Source organism: Prosopis cineraria, unplaced genomic scaffold (assembly GCF_029017545.1).
Source record: "Prosopis cineraria cultivar Desert tree isolate PC_DT_omini unplaced genomic scaffold, ASM2901754v1 PC999, whole genome shotgun sequence".
NCBI lineage: Eukaryota > Viridiplantae > Streptophyta > Magnoliopsida > Fabales > Fabaceae > Prosopis > Prosopis cineraria.
Window position 1 is genome coordinate 9974 of NW_026556324.1, and position 19801 is coordinate 29774.

Consider the following 19801-nt stretch of genomic DNA (forward strand, 5'->3'; position numbering starts at 1 on the left):
TTATAATATTGTGTATAGTAAATTCTCGTTGTATAAAAATACGAATGTTGATTGAATTGTAAATTCATGGGTGAAAATCCACTAGAGATAATCCACATTTAGCGGTGATGAAAACGAATATGATGATAGGTCTATAGTAGAGTTATAATGTATTACTTTAATTGGAGGCTAAGTTGTGAAAATTTTTTTTAGCAATTATTTTGGTGTAAAACCAACACTTAGTGTTGATGAGCATTTCCATGACACTAACATGTTTTTTCTTTTTTAAAAAATAAAAATGGGATGACTTTATTGCTGAATTTATATATGTATGTACAAACTTTAGAGAGTTTAATACATTAATTAATGTTAACCCCATGATATAGTTATGTTGCGTGGAGATTGAGATTATCAAGTAGTCTCATAAGAAGATGAGACAAATAAGTGTTTGAGGGATACCATAAATGTTAGTATCACATATAATGAATTTCATTATACTAAAATAATAAAGTGATTGAATTTTATATTAGGATGAGGAAAAATTCATTAGTAGCTAAATAAAATATTATGTGAGCTAAAGTATATTACTTTGAAATTGGCTAGTAATAAAGCTAAATAGTTGAAAAACTTCTCAATGAATAATATTGCATTGAGAGTAAAACTGACGCATATTATGTCGATGATCTGTGTAATTGCCAAATGATGATAGTCATTGCAAAGAGAACAATGCATCATCGGTAGATATTATTTAAGATACAATTAAGCATGCTAAAAGAGAGAGTTATCTCAATTGATTATGTGAGATCAGATGTAAATTTGATGAATCCGTTAACTAGCCCCTAAGAATGATTGTAATTATTAAAATGTTAAGGGAAATGAGATTTAAGCCTATTTGAAATTAATGGTGATGGCAACTTAATTTTTGTGATTGGAGATCCCATAAAGGTGGTTCAGTGGGTAAAAATAAGTCACTTATTAATTTTGCTTGCACTAAATTTTTTGTCCTTTTCTATGGCTTGAAAAAGTGTTAGAATGCATTAATCGGAAGTTGAGCAAAAGCTCTTAATGATTTTCATAGTCTTTTGGATGGTATATTCATTACATATACACTTGATGATATCACCTATACAAATGTAGAATGAGGTCGCTCCTATGAGATCATAATGAAATCTTTAGAGCATTTGTTAAAACTAAAAGCATGCATGGCCGATAATGTACAAAACCGTTGTTTATAATGGAAATTATGGGGGTATAATCCAACTAATAAGACTTCTAGTACATGCCTAAGATCTGTTGGTTCGATAATAAGTTACACTAACTTTTCTGTGTGGTAAGTTTTATTGGTCAAGGTTCGGCTTAAGTTAAAAGACACTAGATTCAAAATGATTATCTTATATGTGAATAACTCAAATGATTGCATTCCTTTTGACACATGTGGGGAATTGTTATGGTTATGTCAAAAGGAAAGTTTCATGTTACTCAAATGAATGGTGGCTAAAGTCCATGTATACTAATGTGTGAACTTGGACAAGTAAATGGACTTAAAGAAAAAGTTGGCTCAATGTACAACTATGCCAACTAGTTAGATGTGGTATTGGGCAATTTTTTAAAATTTTGAAAACTATTTTACAAAGTTGCAAAATTATTTGTATAAAATAGTTTTTAAAAATTCTTTTTTTTAAATATGTGGGAGATTGTTAAATATTATCAAATTATATTGGGTATTTCAAAAGAAGTTATTTATAATAAATTATATGAATTACCATAACCCCTTACTTCAATATATTTATTTAACCTCATTATTTTTATAACGAACTTTTAATCATGATTAAGGTAATTTTATTGTTTAGTCTTTTAAGTCTTTGCCTATAAAGGCAGTACTAGCCACAAGTTCAAAACATGGGCCTTTGAGCTTTTGTAATTTCTCTCCTCTTTTATCATATTACTTTATTTGTGCTGGTATATGAGTTTATTTTGTAAATGAGTTTTGTAAGAAAAGCTCATTTAATTTTGAGAAACTATCACGTAAACAATATAATGTGGCAATATAGCTTTTAAAACAATGTTTTCGGGGAGGATTCAGACTATAATTTTAGTTACTTTTGCTAGCAGTAATATATATGAAAATTATCATAGGTTTTCGGTGTGAGATCAAATCAATTGATCTTGATGTTACCTAAAGAAATTTAATAAAAGAGTTTTATGAGAATAAGGAAGGCAAATATAATTAAAAAAAAATTCTCAAAGTCAGCCGTTATGAAATTGATGTATCATGTACAGATTTTTAATATAAATTATTTTGTAGTTTCTATTTGTAAACTGCTAGATTGATTATTACCATCAATATTAAAGAAAACTTCATTATTGTTGAATTTGTCAAGACATTGATTCACTGTTTAATGATTGGCTGTGATTAAATTAATATATTTAAAATAATTTAAGACTAAAATAAAAAGAAATAATCATCCATAATATTAAAAATTAGTATTTAAATTCAAAGAAAAATTATGCAAGGTAAAAAAGGTCATATCCATAGATTCTCCATCATCTTGATGCAAGCTTTATATACTTATTTCATAATTATAATTCATAATATTAGAATACAAATGTTACATGCATATTTCTTGCATGTTTATTTATTTTCTTTCCTTTTCCCCATATTTTTTTTTGGTATAGATAAGCATAAAGTGTTTACATGGATTAAGATTTAACCATAAAAAACAAGTGACTGGCCGATCAGTCCAACTATATATAAATTCAAGACTTCTAGTTTCCTAGTTTTTTATCATATCCATAGTGGATACTATACCGTTTACTAGATCAACATATCAAACTGGCCAACCCAATTTTCAAAAGTATTGATTAATAGTTAGTACAATGCTCCACCACATAACACACAAGATTACCATCAACGTCAGAGTAGTTATAACTATGTATGATGAAAAACAAAAAAAAAAAAACAAAAATCATGAGTCATATGATTCCCTTTATTGGCTGACTTTTGTGAATTATAAATTCATTTCTATTAAAATAAAAATAAAAAGACCTATTGATAATGATTATGATATTAAAAAGGGTGTAAAGTGGTTCATCATCTATAGTGTAAATTAAATCCACCTAGTGGATAATAAGTTTATATCAAATAATGTTAAACTAACTCAACTTAGAGTTAGATGACGAGACATGATGCATGCTTGTGAAGAGAATCAAAATTTAATATCCAATTGATGAATTTATTATATGAAAATGCAAAACAACCCTAATAAAAATTGCCACTTCATATATTTATTTTTTGTTAGATAATTAATTTATTTATTTATTTATTTATTTATTTATTTATTCTGGAATTCATTTGATCCGGACATTGCAGCTTTGTAGGATTTTCGTCCTTTTCCGAAATGTCAAGATCCATTACAAAATTATTTCGTTCAATAAAAATTACATAATAATAAACCTTTAACACTGTTTATTAATGAGGGAAAATAACTGCCTTCTTACTGCAAGTTAGGGTTGCACAAAAAACTGAATAGCATTGGACTTCAACCTAACGTAAAGTCTGGTCTCTTTTATAAAAAAAACTGAGTTAGACAACTTGTAATTCAATTTTAACCAGTAATAGCCTGAAAATTAACAAGACAAGACTGGGTTCATAGAACTGAAAGACTAGTCTTGTTAGTGCAATACTTAATTTTTTTTTCCATGAGAGTTTATAATCCATTTCAATCTAATAAACTCAATTAAGATAATAAAAAAAATTATAATAATAATAATAAATCCACAATAATTTTCAGTAAAAAAATATTTTTTATTATAATTTAAATGATTTAAATTTATAATTTCAACAAAAACAACACTCAAAAAACTTTAACACTACATTATAATAACAATTTAAAAACAAACTCAACAAATCTTCATACAATCATCTTTTTAATATCAATTACATTTCAAGCAATTGTCAAAAATAAATTAATTATAATTATATTAAATAAATTAATAAAACTAAATTAGACTAAGTGATCTAGATACCTCGTCTCCTATCCAATCTAACCTAAAAAAATAGTATGATCTTTTCAGTCCTTTTGATCTTGAAGGACCGGTGTTTATATAAACCAAATAAGACTAGATTATCTCAGGTTGGACTGAGTCAGATAAGACCAGAAAACTTTTGCATAGCCCTACTGCAAGTTATATTTATCAGTTAAGCATAAACACAAAAAAATTAATGACTTTTATATGTTAAAAAATGATTGATGTAGTTGGGTTATTAATTAAAACAAAATAGAAAATGACTACTTCTTTTATGTGAATTTATGATTTATAAATTGATTAGAAAATGATTAAAAATGATTAATTTAGTTACATTTGATTGATAAACAAATTTACAAAAAGAAAATAATTATTTTCTATTATGTTCCGTTCAATATTCTAACTAAAGTAGTCATTTTTCAATATATAATAGACATGTAGGGTAAATATGTTATTTCGTTAAAAATCAAATACAAGCTAAATCTTCATAAATTAATTAATAATTATCACATCTCACGATACTTAATTCTCATTTGCATTTTTTTACCGTTTTCTCTTTATTTATTTCAAAAAACTCTAACTTAGCATCGAGAAGTAGACGTATCTTCATCGAAGGCTTATTGTTCATCATTTAATTTAGGATAAATTAATAAATTACTCTTTAAATTTTTGGTTTAGTAGCATCATAGATCCTAAATGTATTTATTATGTAAATGATTTCATTAACTTTTGAAAATATTACAATTTGACATTTGTTGTTTAGAAAAGTTAATTATAACTATTAATTGAAAAAAAAAAATAAAAAGGACATTAAAAAATTACAATAAAAGTTTTTTTAGTTATTTTTTATAATTTTTCATGTCATTCTCTATCATTTTATGATCAATTAATGGTTAAGATTAATTTTTATTAACAAAAAGAGCATATTGCTTTGTTTTCAAAAGTTGAGTAAATAATTTATATAATAAATGAATTTAGAAACTATGATGTTAATGAATCTAAAATTTAGGGATAATTTATTCATTTAACCTTTAATTTTTAACAAAAATACTGAAAAAAGTTAATAACAACCTTTTTTTCCTAAAAAAGTGTGACGGTGCAAATTACAAAAAATTAATAGGCTTGATCTAAAAAACAAAATGGTAATAGAAGAGAATAAGTTTTCGAATCACAACAAGTAAAAGTGAACTGGTAAAATGAGTGAAAGAAAGTCTCATGAAGATATGGAAAGATTCGACCATCTAAATGAACTATGAAATGGCTTTATGAAGTAATGATGAGAAACAGTGATAATTACTCATAATTAAAACATTGATACTATGTATGAATATATATAAATTTAAATTTAAATTTAAGTCAAATTTATTATTTAAATAATTAAAATATATGGATTTGACTTTAAATCCTAAATCTAAATCTAAGTTTACCTCAATTTTTTTATAATTTAAAATTCTTTTTAAACTTTTATTATTTTAAATTTTAACTCAATCTCTTTTATAATTTGACTTAAATACACGAAAGTATGATTGGCCTGCTAATGATAATTAGACCAGATTGCTGAAATTAATAGAATCGAGTTGCCACTATTAATTAGGATCAAACCACTACTGTTGATCGGGACTACACTGTTGGTGTCAACTATGACCAAATGGTGGACTTCAATTGGGATCGAACCCTTGTGTTAGTAGGGATTGGAGTGCAGGCGACAATCCAAACTAGAGTGCCAACTTCTATTGAGATAAAACTGCTGACAATTCAAATTCATAACTTAAATCCATCCATCCAAAGCAACTTAAAAGAATTAAGATTAAATTTATTGAAAAATACTATTTGCATAACATATCAAATTGAGATTTAAATAACATTGAAAGATATGCTCACATTTAATATTATCATGCTGGTTGGTTTAATTAGAAAAAAGAACATGTAAGTAATTAAATAAAAAAAAATCAAAAGCCTCACACAACCTATAAATAATCAGTAATTATATAAAGAAATATATTGAAAAGAAAAATCACTCACTAAGTAAGAGCAATATTACTCATGATATTTGGGCGGATCATATTTCATATTTTCCTTTAATTGACTCTCAACTCTATATAAAGGCATACGTACCAATCAGTTACGCTCGTGAAGAGAGCTCTGCATTTGGATTTTGGGCATACGTCAGAGCTCTTCTGAGATGGCTGTGGTTGAAGGCAAATGGGTTAAGGTCTCTGTCCCTCTTCGTCTTTCTCTTTAATCTTCTCTTCTTTTGTTTCTTCGCGGGTTTCTTTTTCATTCCTCCTTCAATTTGTTCATAATTTTTGGAAATCTCAACCGATTATGTGCTTCTCTGAAAACTGATAAGATCTGTCTCACCTTCTTGTTCAATATTCATCCGCTACCGCGATTTCCTGATTTGGTTTCTCCAAACTCTCACCCTCTCTCTAATTCGCAACACTTCCTCTTGCAAATTTAAGATTTGTTGCACCTTCTTGTTACGCAATCAACTGACAGTTACTCTTCATTTCATAATCTAGGATTTTCTTAAAAAAAAAAAAAATCTATAACTAGTACTAAACTGTTGAACTCCTGGAATAACTAGTAGAAGATCTGTGTGTTAATTTTTCCACAAAAAAAAGGCATGAAATGACAGAAAATTTGGATAAATCGGCAAATTGGGACTCATTTGTACTTGCCCCCTTGCTTAGGTTTCTGAGGGTAGAGGATTAGAGAGAGATTTTAACGCAAAGCCCTCTTTTGATTGTTTCACTGTTAAATTTATCTCCCTAATACTGATTTTAGTCTCTATCATCAACCATATCAAGCTATAACTTTACTCTGTTCTGCTTAATTCCTGAGGAAAAGAATGTTCGGATATCTTGCCTTCAGAATCTGGGAATAAAAAAGAATATACATAGAATTAATTTGCATGATTTTTTTTTTTTGGTTATTTTTCCCCAGCTAGCGCAGAATGGAACAGGGCCTGGGGCAAGAAGTTCACACGCTATTGCCATAGTAGGGCAGAAGGTCTATGCATTTGGGGGTGAATTTACGCCTCGTGTTCCCGTGGATAACAAGCTCCACGTGTTCGATCTTGAATCTCTGACATGGACTGTGGCTGACGTTTCCGGCGACATCCCGCCGCCACGCGTCGGTGTTACAATGGCTGCAATCGGAGACACCATCTTCGTCTTTGGTGGCAGGGATGCTGAGCACAAAGAGCTGAATGAGCTCTATTCTTTCGATACAAAGACTAACAAGTGGACCTTAATTTCCAGCGGAGACGTCGGACCACCTGACCGGAGTTACCACTCAATTACCGCCGATGACCTGTATGTTTATGTCTTCGGTGGCTGTGGTGTCTCCGGCAGGCTCAATGATCTGTGGGCATTTGACGTTGCTGAGAACAAGTGGGTGCAATTTCCTTCTCCCGGGGAAAATTGCAAAGGGAGAGGTGGGCCTGGGCTTGCAGAGGCCCAAGGAAAAATATGGGTCGTTTATGGGTTTACTGGCAATGAAGCCGACGATGTGCATTGCTTTGATCTGGCCCAAAAGAGCTGGGCCCAAGTGGAAACAATCGGTGAGAAGCCCACTGCTAGGAGTGTATTCTCTAGTGTTGCCATTGGGAAATACATGTTCATATATGGAGGAGAGATAGATCCCAGTGACCTGGGTCATCTGGGCGCCGGCAAGTTCTCCGGTGAGGTTTATGCGTTGGACACAGAGACATTGGCATGGAAACGGCTTGATGATAAGCCGGGTTCCGGCGATCATCCTGGACCTCGGGGATGGTGTGCTTTTGCCAGTGGCCAGAGGGATGGCAAAGAGGGGTTGTTGGTTTATGGGGGGAATTCACCGAGTAATGATCGTCTTGATGACATTTTCTTTTTCACTCCTCTCTCATAGTTTCGTGGTAAATGATTGGCGACTTTGTAAAATTGCGTCATGTTGTGAATGAATAATTTGTTGTAACGTATAGGATCGTGGTGGCGGTGTAATGGTATGTGATGTTTAGCTAGGAAAGTTTGGTGTGTAACGTGACATGAGTCCACTTAGGACAGTGCTTGTGTGTTGAAATGACGTTGCAAGAATGACTTGGATTTGAAAGTTCGTGTTTGATCTTGTCTAGTTCCACATTTTCTTTCCATTCACCATTAAAGACAATCGCTTAAATTTAAATTTTGTAAATTATATTTAAGTGAATCAACTTTAAAATTCTAAACTCTAATCCTCAAGTGATTTTGAAAAGGTTTTAGTTCCTTGTTAATATTAGTTTTGTGTTGTTGGGAATTTTTTGAAAGACAATCGCTGCATTCAAATTCAAATTTCATGTTTAAGGGGTCATGAATTTTTTTTTTTTTTACTAGGATTTGTTGGTATTCTTCCTAAACTAAAATATCAAACTTTCAGCTTGGGGATGGTAAAAATTTTAAGGTTTTGGATGATTATTTTATTTTACTATTTTAAAAAGCTAAAATAAGTTATATAGAATATAAAATATATAAAAAAAAAGTATGTTGCCAACAAATCATAAATAATGTAAGTTAGGTTAAAGCATATTTTTAATTCTTTAATTTTATATAAAGTTTTAATTTATTTAATTTTAGAAAGTATCTTTTTAATTTTTTAACCCTAACATTGTTAGTCTTAAATGATTATTTTTTGTATCAATAATTGTTATTTAGAAAAATTAAACTTAATATATTAATATTTGAGAGTGTTTTATCAATATTTAAAAGTTAAAAGTAAAAATTTGTTGAGATAAAATTAATAATATTAAGATTAAAGAATTAAAAACATTATATAAAATTAAAGGATTAAAATAAAATTTTATGTAAAATTAAAAAATTAAATATATATTTTAATTAGTAAGTTATTACTGGCATCTATGCTTTTCTCAAAGAAGAAGAAGAAACATCACTTGCATGAATGAATTAAGATTATTTTATGTTTTGGACAAAGTGAGGAAACATGCCTTGTTAAAATGATTCGATAAGGCGCGTTTACTCATAGGATTGTTAGGAACGGTGCGCGTTTCTTCGAAGTTCATTCTCAATCTCAAGTATCAGATTGTTAAATTGCTTACTCGAGTTGGCCAACTCGGTTTTTTCAGTCCTAGATATTTTATAAGTTCTGTTATATACTTGCGTATATATAATGCTCGTTTACCACTCACAGCTATCTCTTCGAATTGGGTGTATTGCGGCCATAATTTGGGCGAAACGAAGAGCTTTAACTCGTTTTCTCAGGAGGGACTCTCAACCTCTTTCGTACACTGATGTTGGCGTTTGAATCTTGACATCACCTGAAAGTCAAAGTTTCAACGATATGGTAAACTGAACCGAATTGAGTTAGTTTGGCACCTGATTTGCCATTCCACTTGAAAGTTAAGTGTTTTCCAGGATCAATGTCAGAGAAAATGATGACAATGCTTAATTCATTTAACCCGCGTCTGATAGCTCAGCTACTTCTTAACTTCTCGGAGACTTGTAATACTGAAGCAACTTATATCTTCTGCCAAAAGATCCAATGGGCGTTTTCTCGCTGCGAAACTGCATGCCTCTACCCTTTACTTATGGGTTTTCTCCTTCTTCTTCCCGAAGAAGCTTCTTCGGTACTTGGGTTCGCGAGAGCAATTTCGGAACACGTTCAAACAGGCGTCTTGAGATCAAAGCTTGTATTCATCCTTCGGCTGGGGTTCATTCGCAGAATGGTGGGTTCTTGCGATCCTAACAATTAATATAATTCTATGTGAACCACGTGTTCGAGAGAATGTTTTTATGAGACTTCATTTATGGAACAGCTCTGGTTTGTTTTGAACAAAATAGGATTCCGTGCATTATAGTTAAAAGCGAAATATGGATGCTATTATCGTTCTAATTAGCTACTAAGTGAGCATATATCTGGTTCAGGTTGATGTTTGATTTGTTTCAGTGTCAGATATTGAATATTGAATTGAAAGAGAAAAGCAGTTGTCCTCTTCCAACAAATGTTCACCCTCGGTGATGCAAACGACCTTGCTACTTTGATCCCTTTGCTTCTAATGAAAGTTTTTCACACTTAAATGTTCTATGTTAAGCCACTAGCTGTGTTATGTAATCCGCCCCCCCCCCCCCAAAAAAAAAAAAAAAACCAAGGTTCCTAGTTAGATTCGAGTGTTGGTCTAATAAATTACTTAAGACTTTTGTGATACAGGTACTTCATTTTTATGACTACACTATGTTTTGGTGAAGGATCAGTTTCTCATTTTGATTCCTGGGATTTAAATTCGGTCCAAACATTTCTGTTGTTGAGGTTTTTTGGTATTCAAGGATGCCATATCATAGAAAACATGACATTCCATTACTTGCACTGGCAATGTCACGGTGTCAATCACCGTTGGAGGAACTAGTTTTTTTTTTTTTTTTTTTTTTAAATAAAAGCTTTACACAACAAAAAATAACTAATCCTAAAAAATTAGCCTACTGAAGTTAAAAAACAGGAAAGGGCCTAAATCTACCAGTAATGGCCTGAATGTCATACACCGATGGACATAAAAGCCTGGGGGGAGGTAAACATTTGATAACATTTTAACCAGACTCTTTCTTGGTAAAATTATTTGAATATCAAGAAGATGTGGCATGAGAATTATTCCTTCCTGATGAACCCAGAGTAGTGTCGATCTCAATTCCGACAACAATCTGTGGCAGCTCCCTCCTTGTAAATCTAACAAACTGCATTTATCAATCAGATTTTCACCAATAAAATCAGCTCTGTCATGAGATGACAATTTCCTGCGCCTCTTACATTTTTGGAAATCTAGAACCTCAATAACCCATCCTGTATCATTTCTCATAGATTGAACAAACAATTCCTGTTCCATTTGTCTTTTTTAACAGTCATGCCAATGAACCATTATGTTCTATTGCATGTGAATCCAAGGTATATAATGTAAAATATGTTGTGGATTAGATAGTGGTAGACCATGCCAAAGAGCATTAATGATTAAGACCACCTCCTGACTTGTTTCCAATTGCTTTTGTCTTACATTGAAAATGAATGAAAATAAGTCTTTTAATGACCATCATGAGAATCGTTGAAAAACCAAAATAGAGTTTCTTATGCTTTTCATTCTCACATTGAAGAACTCAAAGTTATAGTGTCTTGTAGGCAGATCAGTTACAAATATTCTTGACACAGAACAGCGGATGACTCCAGCCGAGGGACGGTGCAATATATTGAAAATAGACAGGGCGAATTCCACACTAACCATTGTTGTTGTGGGGGCTACAGGAACCCTCGCAAAGGAGAAGATCTTCCCTGCTCTGTTTGCACTCTTTTATGAAGGCTGTTTGCCTCAGGTAGCATTCCTTTTATGTTATCTTCTTAACTCAACTTATAGTTGTTTGCCAATTGCCATTTAGTGACTGCTGCTGATTAACTTTTGGTTTTGCAGCATTTCACGATATCAGGCTATGCACGTACTCCAATGACTGACCATGAACTAAGAAATCTAATTAGTAAAAATCTTACCTGCAGAGTTGCTGAGAGGTCCTTTTCAGCCACTTTCTTTGTGATGTATTTCATTTGATTCTGTTGCAATTCTTAATAAAATCTTTTCAGAATTGCAGGGACAACTGTGATGGCAAGATGGCTGAGTTCCTAAAATGTTGTTTCTATCATTCAGGTCAGTATGGTTCTGAGGAGCATTTTATGGAATTGAACAAGAAGCTGGAAGAAAGAGAGGTATTATTGCTATGCTAAGACATTTTAGTCTCCTTCCTTCTGCTTTTATATTTCATCGCAAGCACGTGGACTTCAAACTGTTGTGTGAATTGTTTTGATATTTTGTGGAGCTTTAATGTACATTTAATCACTCAAGCTCAAATAGAATTTTTTAAACGTTTCTCTTTTCCTAAGAAACTTGGTTTATGTTGAGCAATTGTGCATATTATTGTAATCAATTAGTTCAAATTTAAGCAATTGGGCATGCAGAGTATGACGTTATATACAACAATGCAGCAACAAAATTGTAATGAAAATTCACAACGTAGGCATATTAACCAAATTAAGTTCAACAAGTAATAAACCTATGTTTATTTCATTGAATGAGCATTCATTATAATGGTGTGCAACATGCATGGCATAGCATTTGCAATTTGGATATTAATTCATAGATCAATGTTTATTTGCTTAATTCTTTAAAGGATAAATTCAGGATGGAAGAATCTCCAATAGATTATTCTACTTAGCAATACCATCAAACCTATGCGTGGATGTTGCAAGATGCACCAAACATTGTGCTTCTTCCAAATATGGGTGGACTAGGCTCATACTTGAGAAGCCATTTGGTCATGATACAGACTCATCGAAAAATCAGACCATAGCTTTGAAACAATACCTAACAGAGGACCAAATATTCAGGTATGCTCTTCTGTAGTTCAATTCAGCAGGGCAGCATTACTGCATACATGAGGTAAGCCTTCAAATTGTCTCTTCAGGATTGACCACCACCTTGCTGAGGAGTTAGTGGAAAATCTCTTGGTACTTCGCTTCTCAAATCTGGTTTTTGAGCCTTTATGGTCCAGGAACTACATCCGCAATATTCAGGTAGTTTTTTGTGAAGATTTCGGCGTGGAGGGACGAAGCAGGTCAGTATATATAGTAAGTAAAGTAAAGAAGCAATTTCATCCACTCTCAAAATTCATTCTGGTGGACTTGTGTATTCACTAAGAACACTTGTTTTGCTTTCCTACAGAAGTATTGACAACTACGGCATCATCCGTAACATAATGCAGAGTCATCTCCTGCAAACCATTGCACTATTTGCAATGGAGACACCCCTCACCTTAGGTTCTGAAGACATTAGAAATGAAAAGGTTTGATTGTTCCAATATTAAAGATGTAAAGCTTGATGATTATTTCCATTGACTATTTTCATGGGCATGACATTAAATCAGGTGAAGGCTTTGCGCTCCATGAGACCCATCAAGCTTGAAGATGTGGTAGTTGGTCAATATAGGATTAGTGGCAATGGTGGTTCACGATATCCTGTTTATAATGATGAGCTAACTGTCTTAAATGGCAATCTCGCTCCCACCTTCGCAGCTGCAACACTTTTCATCAACAATGCACGATGGGAAGGTGTTCCCATTCTATTGGTAGCTGGTAAAGGTCTTCATTCAAATCGGTGAGTGGATTCACTTATTAGATCAGTTCCTTTAAGCTGCTGAAACAATTGACAGACTTGCTAAATGTACTTTGCTGGAATATTAGAGCAGAAATCCGAGTGCAATTTAGACATGTCCCAGGCAACCTATACAATCAAAGATTTGGAGCTGACTTAAATAAAACAACAAATGAGCTTGTTCTTCGAGATAAACCTGATCATTCTATTTATCTGAAGATCAACAACAAGGTTCCTGGTCTTGGAATGAGATTTGAATGCAGTGATCTTCACTTGCTTTACAATTCCAGGTAAAAGTATGAACATTACTATCACGGATGAATTGCAATATAATCTGTTCTCCATTACACCATATAACATCATGGTCAAAGCCATATAAGACTCTCTTTCAGGGAATATGGTAGAGCTGATCATTGGCTAAGGCCTATAGGAGCAAATTAAGAAGAAAAAGATAGAGGGGGCAAAACAAAATCTGCTGGGTCAAAAGATTATACCATGGGTCCTGGCCATAATGGAAAAGAAGTAATATAGGAGTAGGGATTAGGTGCAGCTAAGGGTAGCGGTAGTGATTTTGTAACTTCTTGGATTTTAAATTCTCCAATTCAGCCAGAGGGAGGGAAGTTCAATCTTTTGGAGAGTGGAGTGTGTTTCGGTGAGTACTGGCCTCTTGAAAGTCCAGTGTCTTATGTTTGTGCTTCTGTTTTGTGGGGGTGTACTTTGTAATGTTCCATGTACTCTTTAACTGTTATTTGATTGTAGTTTCAGTGCTTGGTATGAGGGAGGTGGGATTGGTCTGAATCATTATTTCCCTCGTAATCTAACTTTGTTATTCAGCAATAGTATTTTCTATTTTCAATCCCATTTGTAGTGTATTTTTCTTATTTTTGCTTGTTTTCAGCTTATTAGAGTAGAGGCTTCTCTCTGAATATGTTTAAATCGTTTCATTTGGGAATCTGCTGATCATTCTATTTGGTGTGTTAAGGCACTCAAAAGAGATTCCAGATGCATATGAGAGACTGCTTTTAGATGCCATAGAAGGAGAGCAGCGATTGTTCATTAGAAGTGATGAGCTTGATGCTGCTTGGGCAGTGATCTCACCTTTATTGACTGAACTGGAAAAGCAGAAAGTTGTGCCAGAGCTATACACATATGGCGGTAAAGGGCCAGCTGGTGTCTACTATCTTGCTGCAAAGCACAACATCTGTTGGGGAGATTTTGGTTATGAAGGTTAATCTGGTAGTTTGTAGACTTGTTCATGAATCCACAAGAAGTAATTCCCTTTTCATTCTGGTATGATTCGTATTCTAGGCTTTCTCATGATGAATCTCTAGTCTTTGAGCTTTGATTGTGTGCAAGTGTTCGATTAAGATGTGATAGTACATGGCTCTGTCAATGAAACTAGAGTTGGAAGAATTTATTTGTTCATCCCTTCACAACGGTTGTGGGATTGAGATTCATGTTGCATATGTAACAGGTTAGGTAATGGCTTTTTTTTTTTTTAAACATAAAATAAAATAGAAGAATAAATTAAGAAGCTAGAAAAAAGATAAAGCTGATAATTTGGGCAAGCCGCACTTATTCGGGTCAATGTCTGTGACTATCAGCACTGATATCTCATGCAATGATTTATGATCTAAAACCAGATTCATGAAGAAGCCTCACTCATTCATTGATTCAGTGAAAAGAGTTGTTCCCCTCTTCGATATCTTCCTCCGATTCATACCCCTCTTGGATATTTTGTGACATAATGGATTTGATTTCATCATAATAAGTTGAAGCTTTAAAGTTTATTGTAAAAACTATTCATCCGAATCAGAGAAAAGTATTAAAGACAGCGAACATCTTTCAAATAAAGGTGATAACTAATTGAGTGGAATCAAAGCATTAAAGCTGAAGTAGTTTTGAACCTTTGAGATTAGATGAAACGGAATAAGAGTGAAACGGAAGGGGTGTACGTCCATTGCAACATTTCTATAATGCACAATAAAACTTGTTTGTAACCCCCCATTTACTTTCCTGTTTTCAGTTTAAGAACCATGGCAACATATAAATAGGAACCTTCCCTCTATGTTGTGATCATTAGTTTGAATCCTGAGAATAACGAAGTCTCTTTGGAGAGAGTTTCTCTCTTCCTTTGGGTTTCTGTACCATTATACTTGTCCTTGAAATTAATCAAGATATAGACAATCAACTTGTAGTTGTATTAAATATAAGCATATTATAAGAAATCATGTGAATATTAGTATCTGATGTAGAATCTCATGGATAGTTTTGAGAAAAAGCCACTAATATCTGTCAAAGTAAACTTGTACATATTTTTGCTTAAAAAAAAAAAAACTTGTACATATATCTATGCATTGCTAGCACGTACAATCTGGATTCCATCCATCCGCACCAAAAATGACAAATCCCATAAATTACAAACGAATATATAAACAAATATAAAACCATTAAAAATTAAAAAAGAAAAAGACAGAGCACCTGCAAACTGCAACCCATCATGTGGGTCTCATTGTTTTTATTTTCTTCACAAATTAAATCAATTCTCTCACATGACCATATAGCTGTAAACCGACACTGAGAATCATCTTTTCAATATGCAATTATAGAACCAGAACCCCCATAGCCAAACTCAACAAAACCATGAAGGATTTGACTGCCCCTCCACATAACCCACTTGCCCTATTACTGTCATCAGCCTTATCTGATTCTACATCAGCCTCCGGGGCATCAGCGTCCGGCGAGTCAGCCGATGAATCTCCCTTCTTCTTCTTCTTCTTCTTTGCTGGCTCAGGTGATTCTGCAGGTGCAAGAGTTTCCTTAAACAGCTCTCTAGGCAACAACACCTTGTTAATCTTGTACACAACCAAAGGGTCCTGGTCTATCAATGTCCCTACTAGTGTTGCTGTCACAACTTTTGTTTCCAACTTCACAATCTCTCCATCATTCTGCACTGTGAAATCATACTTTTTAGCTCCTTCGGTAGCCAGAGTGTTGACAATCCCATTATTGGATTTCAACATTTGTAAGGACTCATACACAGGAATCCCATGATATAACAACAATGCCACTTTATCAGCCTCTGTCAAGTTCTTGTACTTTGGCAAGAAACCATTGACAACGTTGTTGGTTGGACAAAACACTGTCAACCCGCCATCAATGTTTTCCTCGAAAGTAGAAAGCGCCTTGGAAACCTTCAACAGATCAGCAAAGGCTTTGCAGCCTTGCTTCGCCATGATTGAGGTTAGATTGACCTGAGTCGGCGCTGCTGTCGGAGCTTCGGCGTCAGCAGAAGTGAGACCTTGGCTTATCTGCAAAACAGAGATATTGTACGGCAATTCATCCACAGATTTCACATAGAAGGAATGAAGAGCGCCGCCGTCAGTGTTGTCAGCTCCAAACCCCACTTTCCCACCTTTGAGGTTAGTGATGTTGACGTAACCAGCAGTTCCTGCAGCGGCACCGGTGGCCTGGAACATGGAGGAAGCTAAAGTAGTGCCGTTAGTGATCTGGTGGAGTTTCTTGGCGCCGAAGTAATCGACCAAAACATGGAGGGAGAGGACGTTTTTGAGAGTGTAGATGGAGAGGTGTTTTTCAAGGAGGGATGACATGGCGGCATTGTCGAGGGCAAGGACGGTGATGGTCTGGCGGCGGTTGATGTCGACGGCGAGGTGGGTGGCAGAGAGATAGTGGTTGAAGGTGGAGAATTCAGGGTGTTTGGCGAGAATGGTGGTGATGTTGTGTGCTTGAGAAATGGAGGGAAGGAGTAGAAGGATGAGGAAGGTGAAGGAAAGAGCAAGAGAAGTGGTAGTGAGAAGCTTCATGGTGTAATGGCGTGAAGGGAAGAAGAAGGGATTCATGTGTTTATAAGTGTGGGATGATAATTGAGGTTACATGGGTGTCGTGCCCAGACAAAAATTGCTAGCTTGGCACGAGCTATGAGATGGACCCAGTTACATACTATAAATTGATAAATTTATAAGAATTTGAATTTCAATTTGAGAGTCTAACAATTAGGTCCCAACATATTCAATGACTGACAACTGGTCCCAGCAAAATCTGTTTAAAAAAATGAATTAAAAATATTAATTCAGATAATTATAAATTTTTGAGTTTTAATTGCAAATGATACCTTTAAGTTTCAAATCTAACTTTCAAATTGTATTTAAAATTTTATTTATAATTATCTGAATTGATATTTATAACTTATATCTTAAAAAAGAGGCTAGATTTGGGTACTTAATGCTTTATATTTAATTTATTTTTTTTCCAACCAAATGAAAACAAGTGGATTTTAGGGTGATAATAACATTAACAATAAGAGTTTGTTATAAAAAAAAATACTTAGGTGTCTTAATATAATTGAAAACAATAACCTTATTAAAGTTAAGTATATAATTACTTTTCCTAAAAAAAATTTACTAAGAACTTCATTGTCATTTATTTAATATTTTGGGATCTATTTATGATTTTTTTTCTTTTTCAATTTCGAGTTCAGCCACCGACATTTTTAGTCCCCCATTTTATGTTTTAAAATATTATTGTGGTTTTTATATAATATCTTTTACTCTAAATATTCGTGGGAACATTTAAATATTGCCTCAATAATTTCGGTAAGAATATAATATACCACCTACAGTTGTTTCATTTGTGGAACAAATGTTTAGTGTTGGTGTCCCCACACCAACACTGGCACAGCATGATGTAGCATGACTCTGACTTGATTGTTTTATCATATTGCCATAGAGGAATAATTCAAATTAATATTTTCAACAATGAATGAAGACTAATAATAGGATAGGAAAGGGCCATCAAAACCAACATGGAATAAAGTACTGGCATGGAAGATTGGTCCTACACAAAGAGTGAAGATCAAACTAATCTTGATCATGTGAAAACTGAAAAGTTATATGTCAAGTGTGTCTTGCACTAAAGCCGGGAAAAAAAAAGTACATCTAAAAGCTGTATTAATATTTTAAATTATGATGACTTGTTATTAGTGTTATGCAAGTTACTACTAGATTTTAGAGAAGTTGTTGCTAAATTTGCTTAAAATAATAATTTTTCTCAAAACTTAGCTGTGGTTTTCTGGTCATTCATGGACTCTAATTATGTCGGGACTTAATTTTCTCAATGTTCAAGTCTTTATTGATAATGTAGAAGCTATTAATCTAATTACTAGATAGGATTCTGTTTATCATTCTTCTAGAGACATTATCAACTAAGCTACATTGTTTTAGTATAAGGAATGGAGCATTTGTTTGAATTTTACGTACAAGAAAGTTAACATGTGGCCACAAGTTGGACACACAGGCTTAGAATGGTTTTGAGTATGTTATAACTTTTGATCAACCCCTACTTTATTATGTTAATATGGTGGATGATGGAAGGAGAATGTTTAAAAGAGGTACCTAACTTGTAATCTCTTTGTGAGTATGGATATATTTTCACTAAAAAAAATAATTACTCCCTCCGTTAAAAAATATAAGGCATTTTTAATTAAATTTCATCTTTTAATAAAGTAGTTACTTACTTTCCAACTAACTCTATCTTTTTATATTTATTCATGTTAAACACCTTACAATAAATATAAAATTATTATCAATAGGATCACTTTTAAAAATAAGATAATAATTATATATCAAAAGATTAAAAATATTTTATATTTTTAAACAGAAGGAGTATAACTTTTAAAATATTTAGCATAGTTTTTAATTATTTAATGTTAAAATTCTTAGATGTAATGTCTCCGAAAAGAAAGGTCAGTTCTAAGTTGATTCTTTTCGTTGTCATGGGTTTTAGGAAAAGTGGCCAAAGTTGGAAATTGAGTTCAGCCGAAAAGAGAAGATTTAATAAAGTTATGATTATATTGTTTGGAAAATACCAACAAGGAAACTAACATGCGCCTGCTGATTGTGCATTCACTTCCCAACAAGGAAGCTAACATCTACCCAACTGAGCTTCTTTCTTTATCTTTTAAACCTAATCCTTTTTTTGTTACTAATAAGTGTTGTACTAAATTCAAATGAGATATGTACTCAAAACAAAAATACTCCATCGGTTATTATTTATAAATAGAGAATTTTTATCACATATTTTTTTCTTTATCTTCTATTAAATGTTGATAAGAAAAAGTATATTATTAAACTATATATATTTAATAGGGTTAGAATTAAAAACTTATTTAATTTTTATACAAGTTAATAAACTTTAAGTTTTTCCACAATTATGATGAAACATGTTAAAAGAAACTTATAAATTAGATGGATGGAATATTTCTTTTTATTTGACCCTACATACAAATTACTCCTTCCGTTCAAAAATATAAAATATTTTTTGAAAAGTTAGATGTTAAAAAATATAAGATATTTTTAATCTTTCGAGGTGTAATCATTGCCTTTTTTTTGAAAGTACCTTATTAATAAATGACTTTTATATTTATTGTAAGGTGTTTAATAAAAATAAATATGAAAAGATAGAGTTAGTTTGAAAGTAGGTAACTACTTTATTAGGAGTGAGATTCGTTTAAAAATATCTTATATTTTTTAATAAAACGAGTATCTTTTTTCATAAGAACAACCATTAATCTCAATTCAAGTCATAAATAGAGAGGCCTTATAAATATTAAATGATATTATTATATTA

General features: G+C 32.6%; 3 protein-coding genes across 7 annotated transcripts; 2 read left to right on the forward strand and 1 right to left on the reverse strand.

Moving 5' to 3' along the window:
* Positions 1–6124: 6124 nt before the first annotated feature.
* Positions 6125–8107, forward strand: LOC129299014 (nitrile-specifier protein 5-like). Its single transcript, XM_054937457.1, has 2 exons — positions 6125–6217; positions 6952–8107. The coding sequence occupies exons 1-2, from the start codon at positions 6188–6190 to the stop codon at positions 7894–7896; spliced, it is 975 nt and encodes a 324-aa protein (XP_054793432.1). The 5' UTR covers positions 6125–6187; the 3' UTR covers positions 7897–8107.
* An 879-nt stretch (positions 8108–8986) lies between these two features.
* Positions 8987–14586, forward strand: LOC129299013 (glucose-6-phosphate 1-dehydrogenase 2, chloroplastic-like). 5 transcript variants are annotated; one of them, XM_054937451.1, is made up of 11 exons: positions 8987–9321; positions 9393–9703; positions 11175–11330; positions 11426–11520; positions 11601–11715; positions 12188–12393; positions 12471–12620; positions 12728–12848; positions 12930–13159; positions 13246–13446; positions 14139–14586. In XM_054937451.1, the coding sequence occupies exons 2-11, from the start codon at positions 9398–9400 to the stop codon at positions 14386–14388; spliced, it is 1830 nt and encodes a 609-aa protein (XP_054793426.1). In that variant the 5' UTR covers positions 8987–9321; positions 9393–9397; the 3' UTR covers positions 14389–14586. The 5 variants fall into 5 exon arrangements, with proteins under 5 accessions (XP_054793426.1, XP_054793425.1, XP_054793431.1 ...); XM_054937452.1 differs by having other exon boundaries at positions 8988–9321; positions 11140–11330; XM_054937450.1 differs by having other exon boundaries at positions 8987–9703.
* Positions 14587–15638: 1052 nt separating this feature from the next.
* On the reverse strand, positions 15639–17006 carry LOC129299016 (fasciclin-like arabinogalactan protein 2). Its single transcript, XM_054937459.1, has one exon. It carries the CDS (start codon positions 16978–16980, stop codon positions 15760–15762), a length of 1221 nt encoding a protein of 406 aa, XP_054793434.1. The 5' UTR covers positions 16981–17006; the 3' UTR covers positions 15639–15759.
* Between the last annotated feature and the right edge of the window lie 2795 nt (positions 17007–19801).

Coding starts and splice junctions, on each gene's coding strand:
- LOC129299014 (XM_054937457.1), top strand. CDS start 6,188: ATGGCTGTGGTTGAAGGCAAATGGGTTAAG. Junction 6,218..6,951: donor TTGAAGGCAAATGGGTTAAG/GTCTCTGTCCCT, acceptor ATTTTTCCCCAG/CTAGCGCAGAATGGAACAGG.
- LOC129299013 (XM_054937450.1), top strand. CDS start 9,398: ATGTCAGAGAAAATGATGACAATGCTTAATTCATTTAACCCGCGTCTG. Junction 12,849..12,929: donor AAGACATTAGAAATGAAAAG/GTTTGATTGTTC, acceptor ACATTAAATCAG/GTGAAGGCTTTGCGCTCCAT. Junction 13,160..13,245: donor AAAGGTCTTCATTCAAATCG/GTGAGTGGATTC, acceptor CTGGAATATTAG/AGCAGAAATCCGAGTGCAAT.
- LOC129299016 (XM_054937459.1), bottom strand. CDS start 16,980: ATGAAGCTTCTCACTACCACTTCTCTTGCTCTTTCCTTCACCTTCCTC.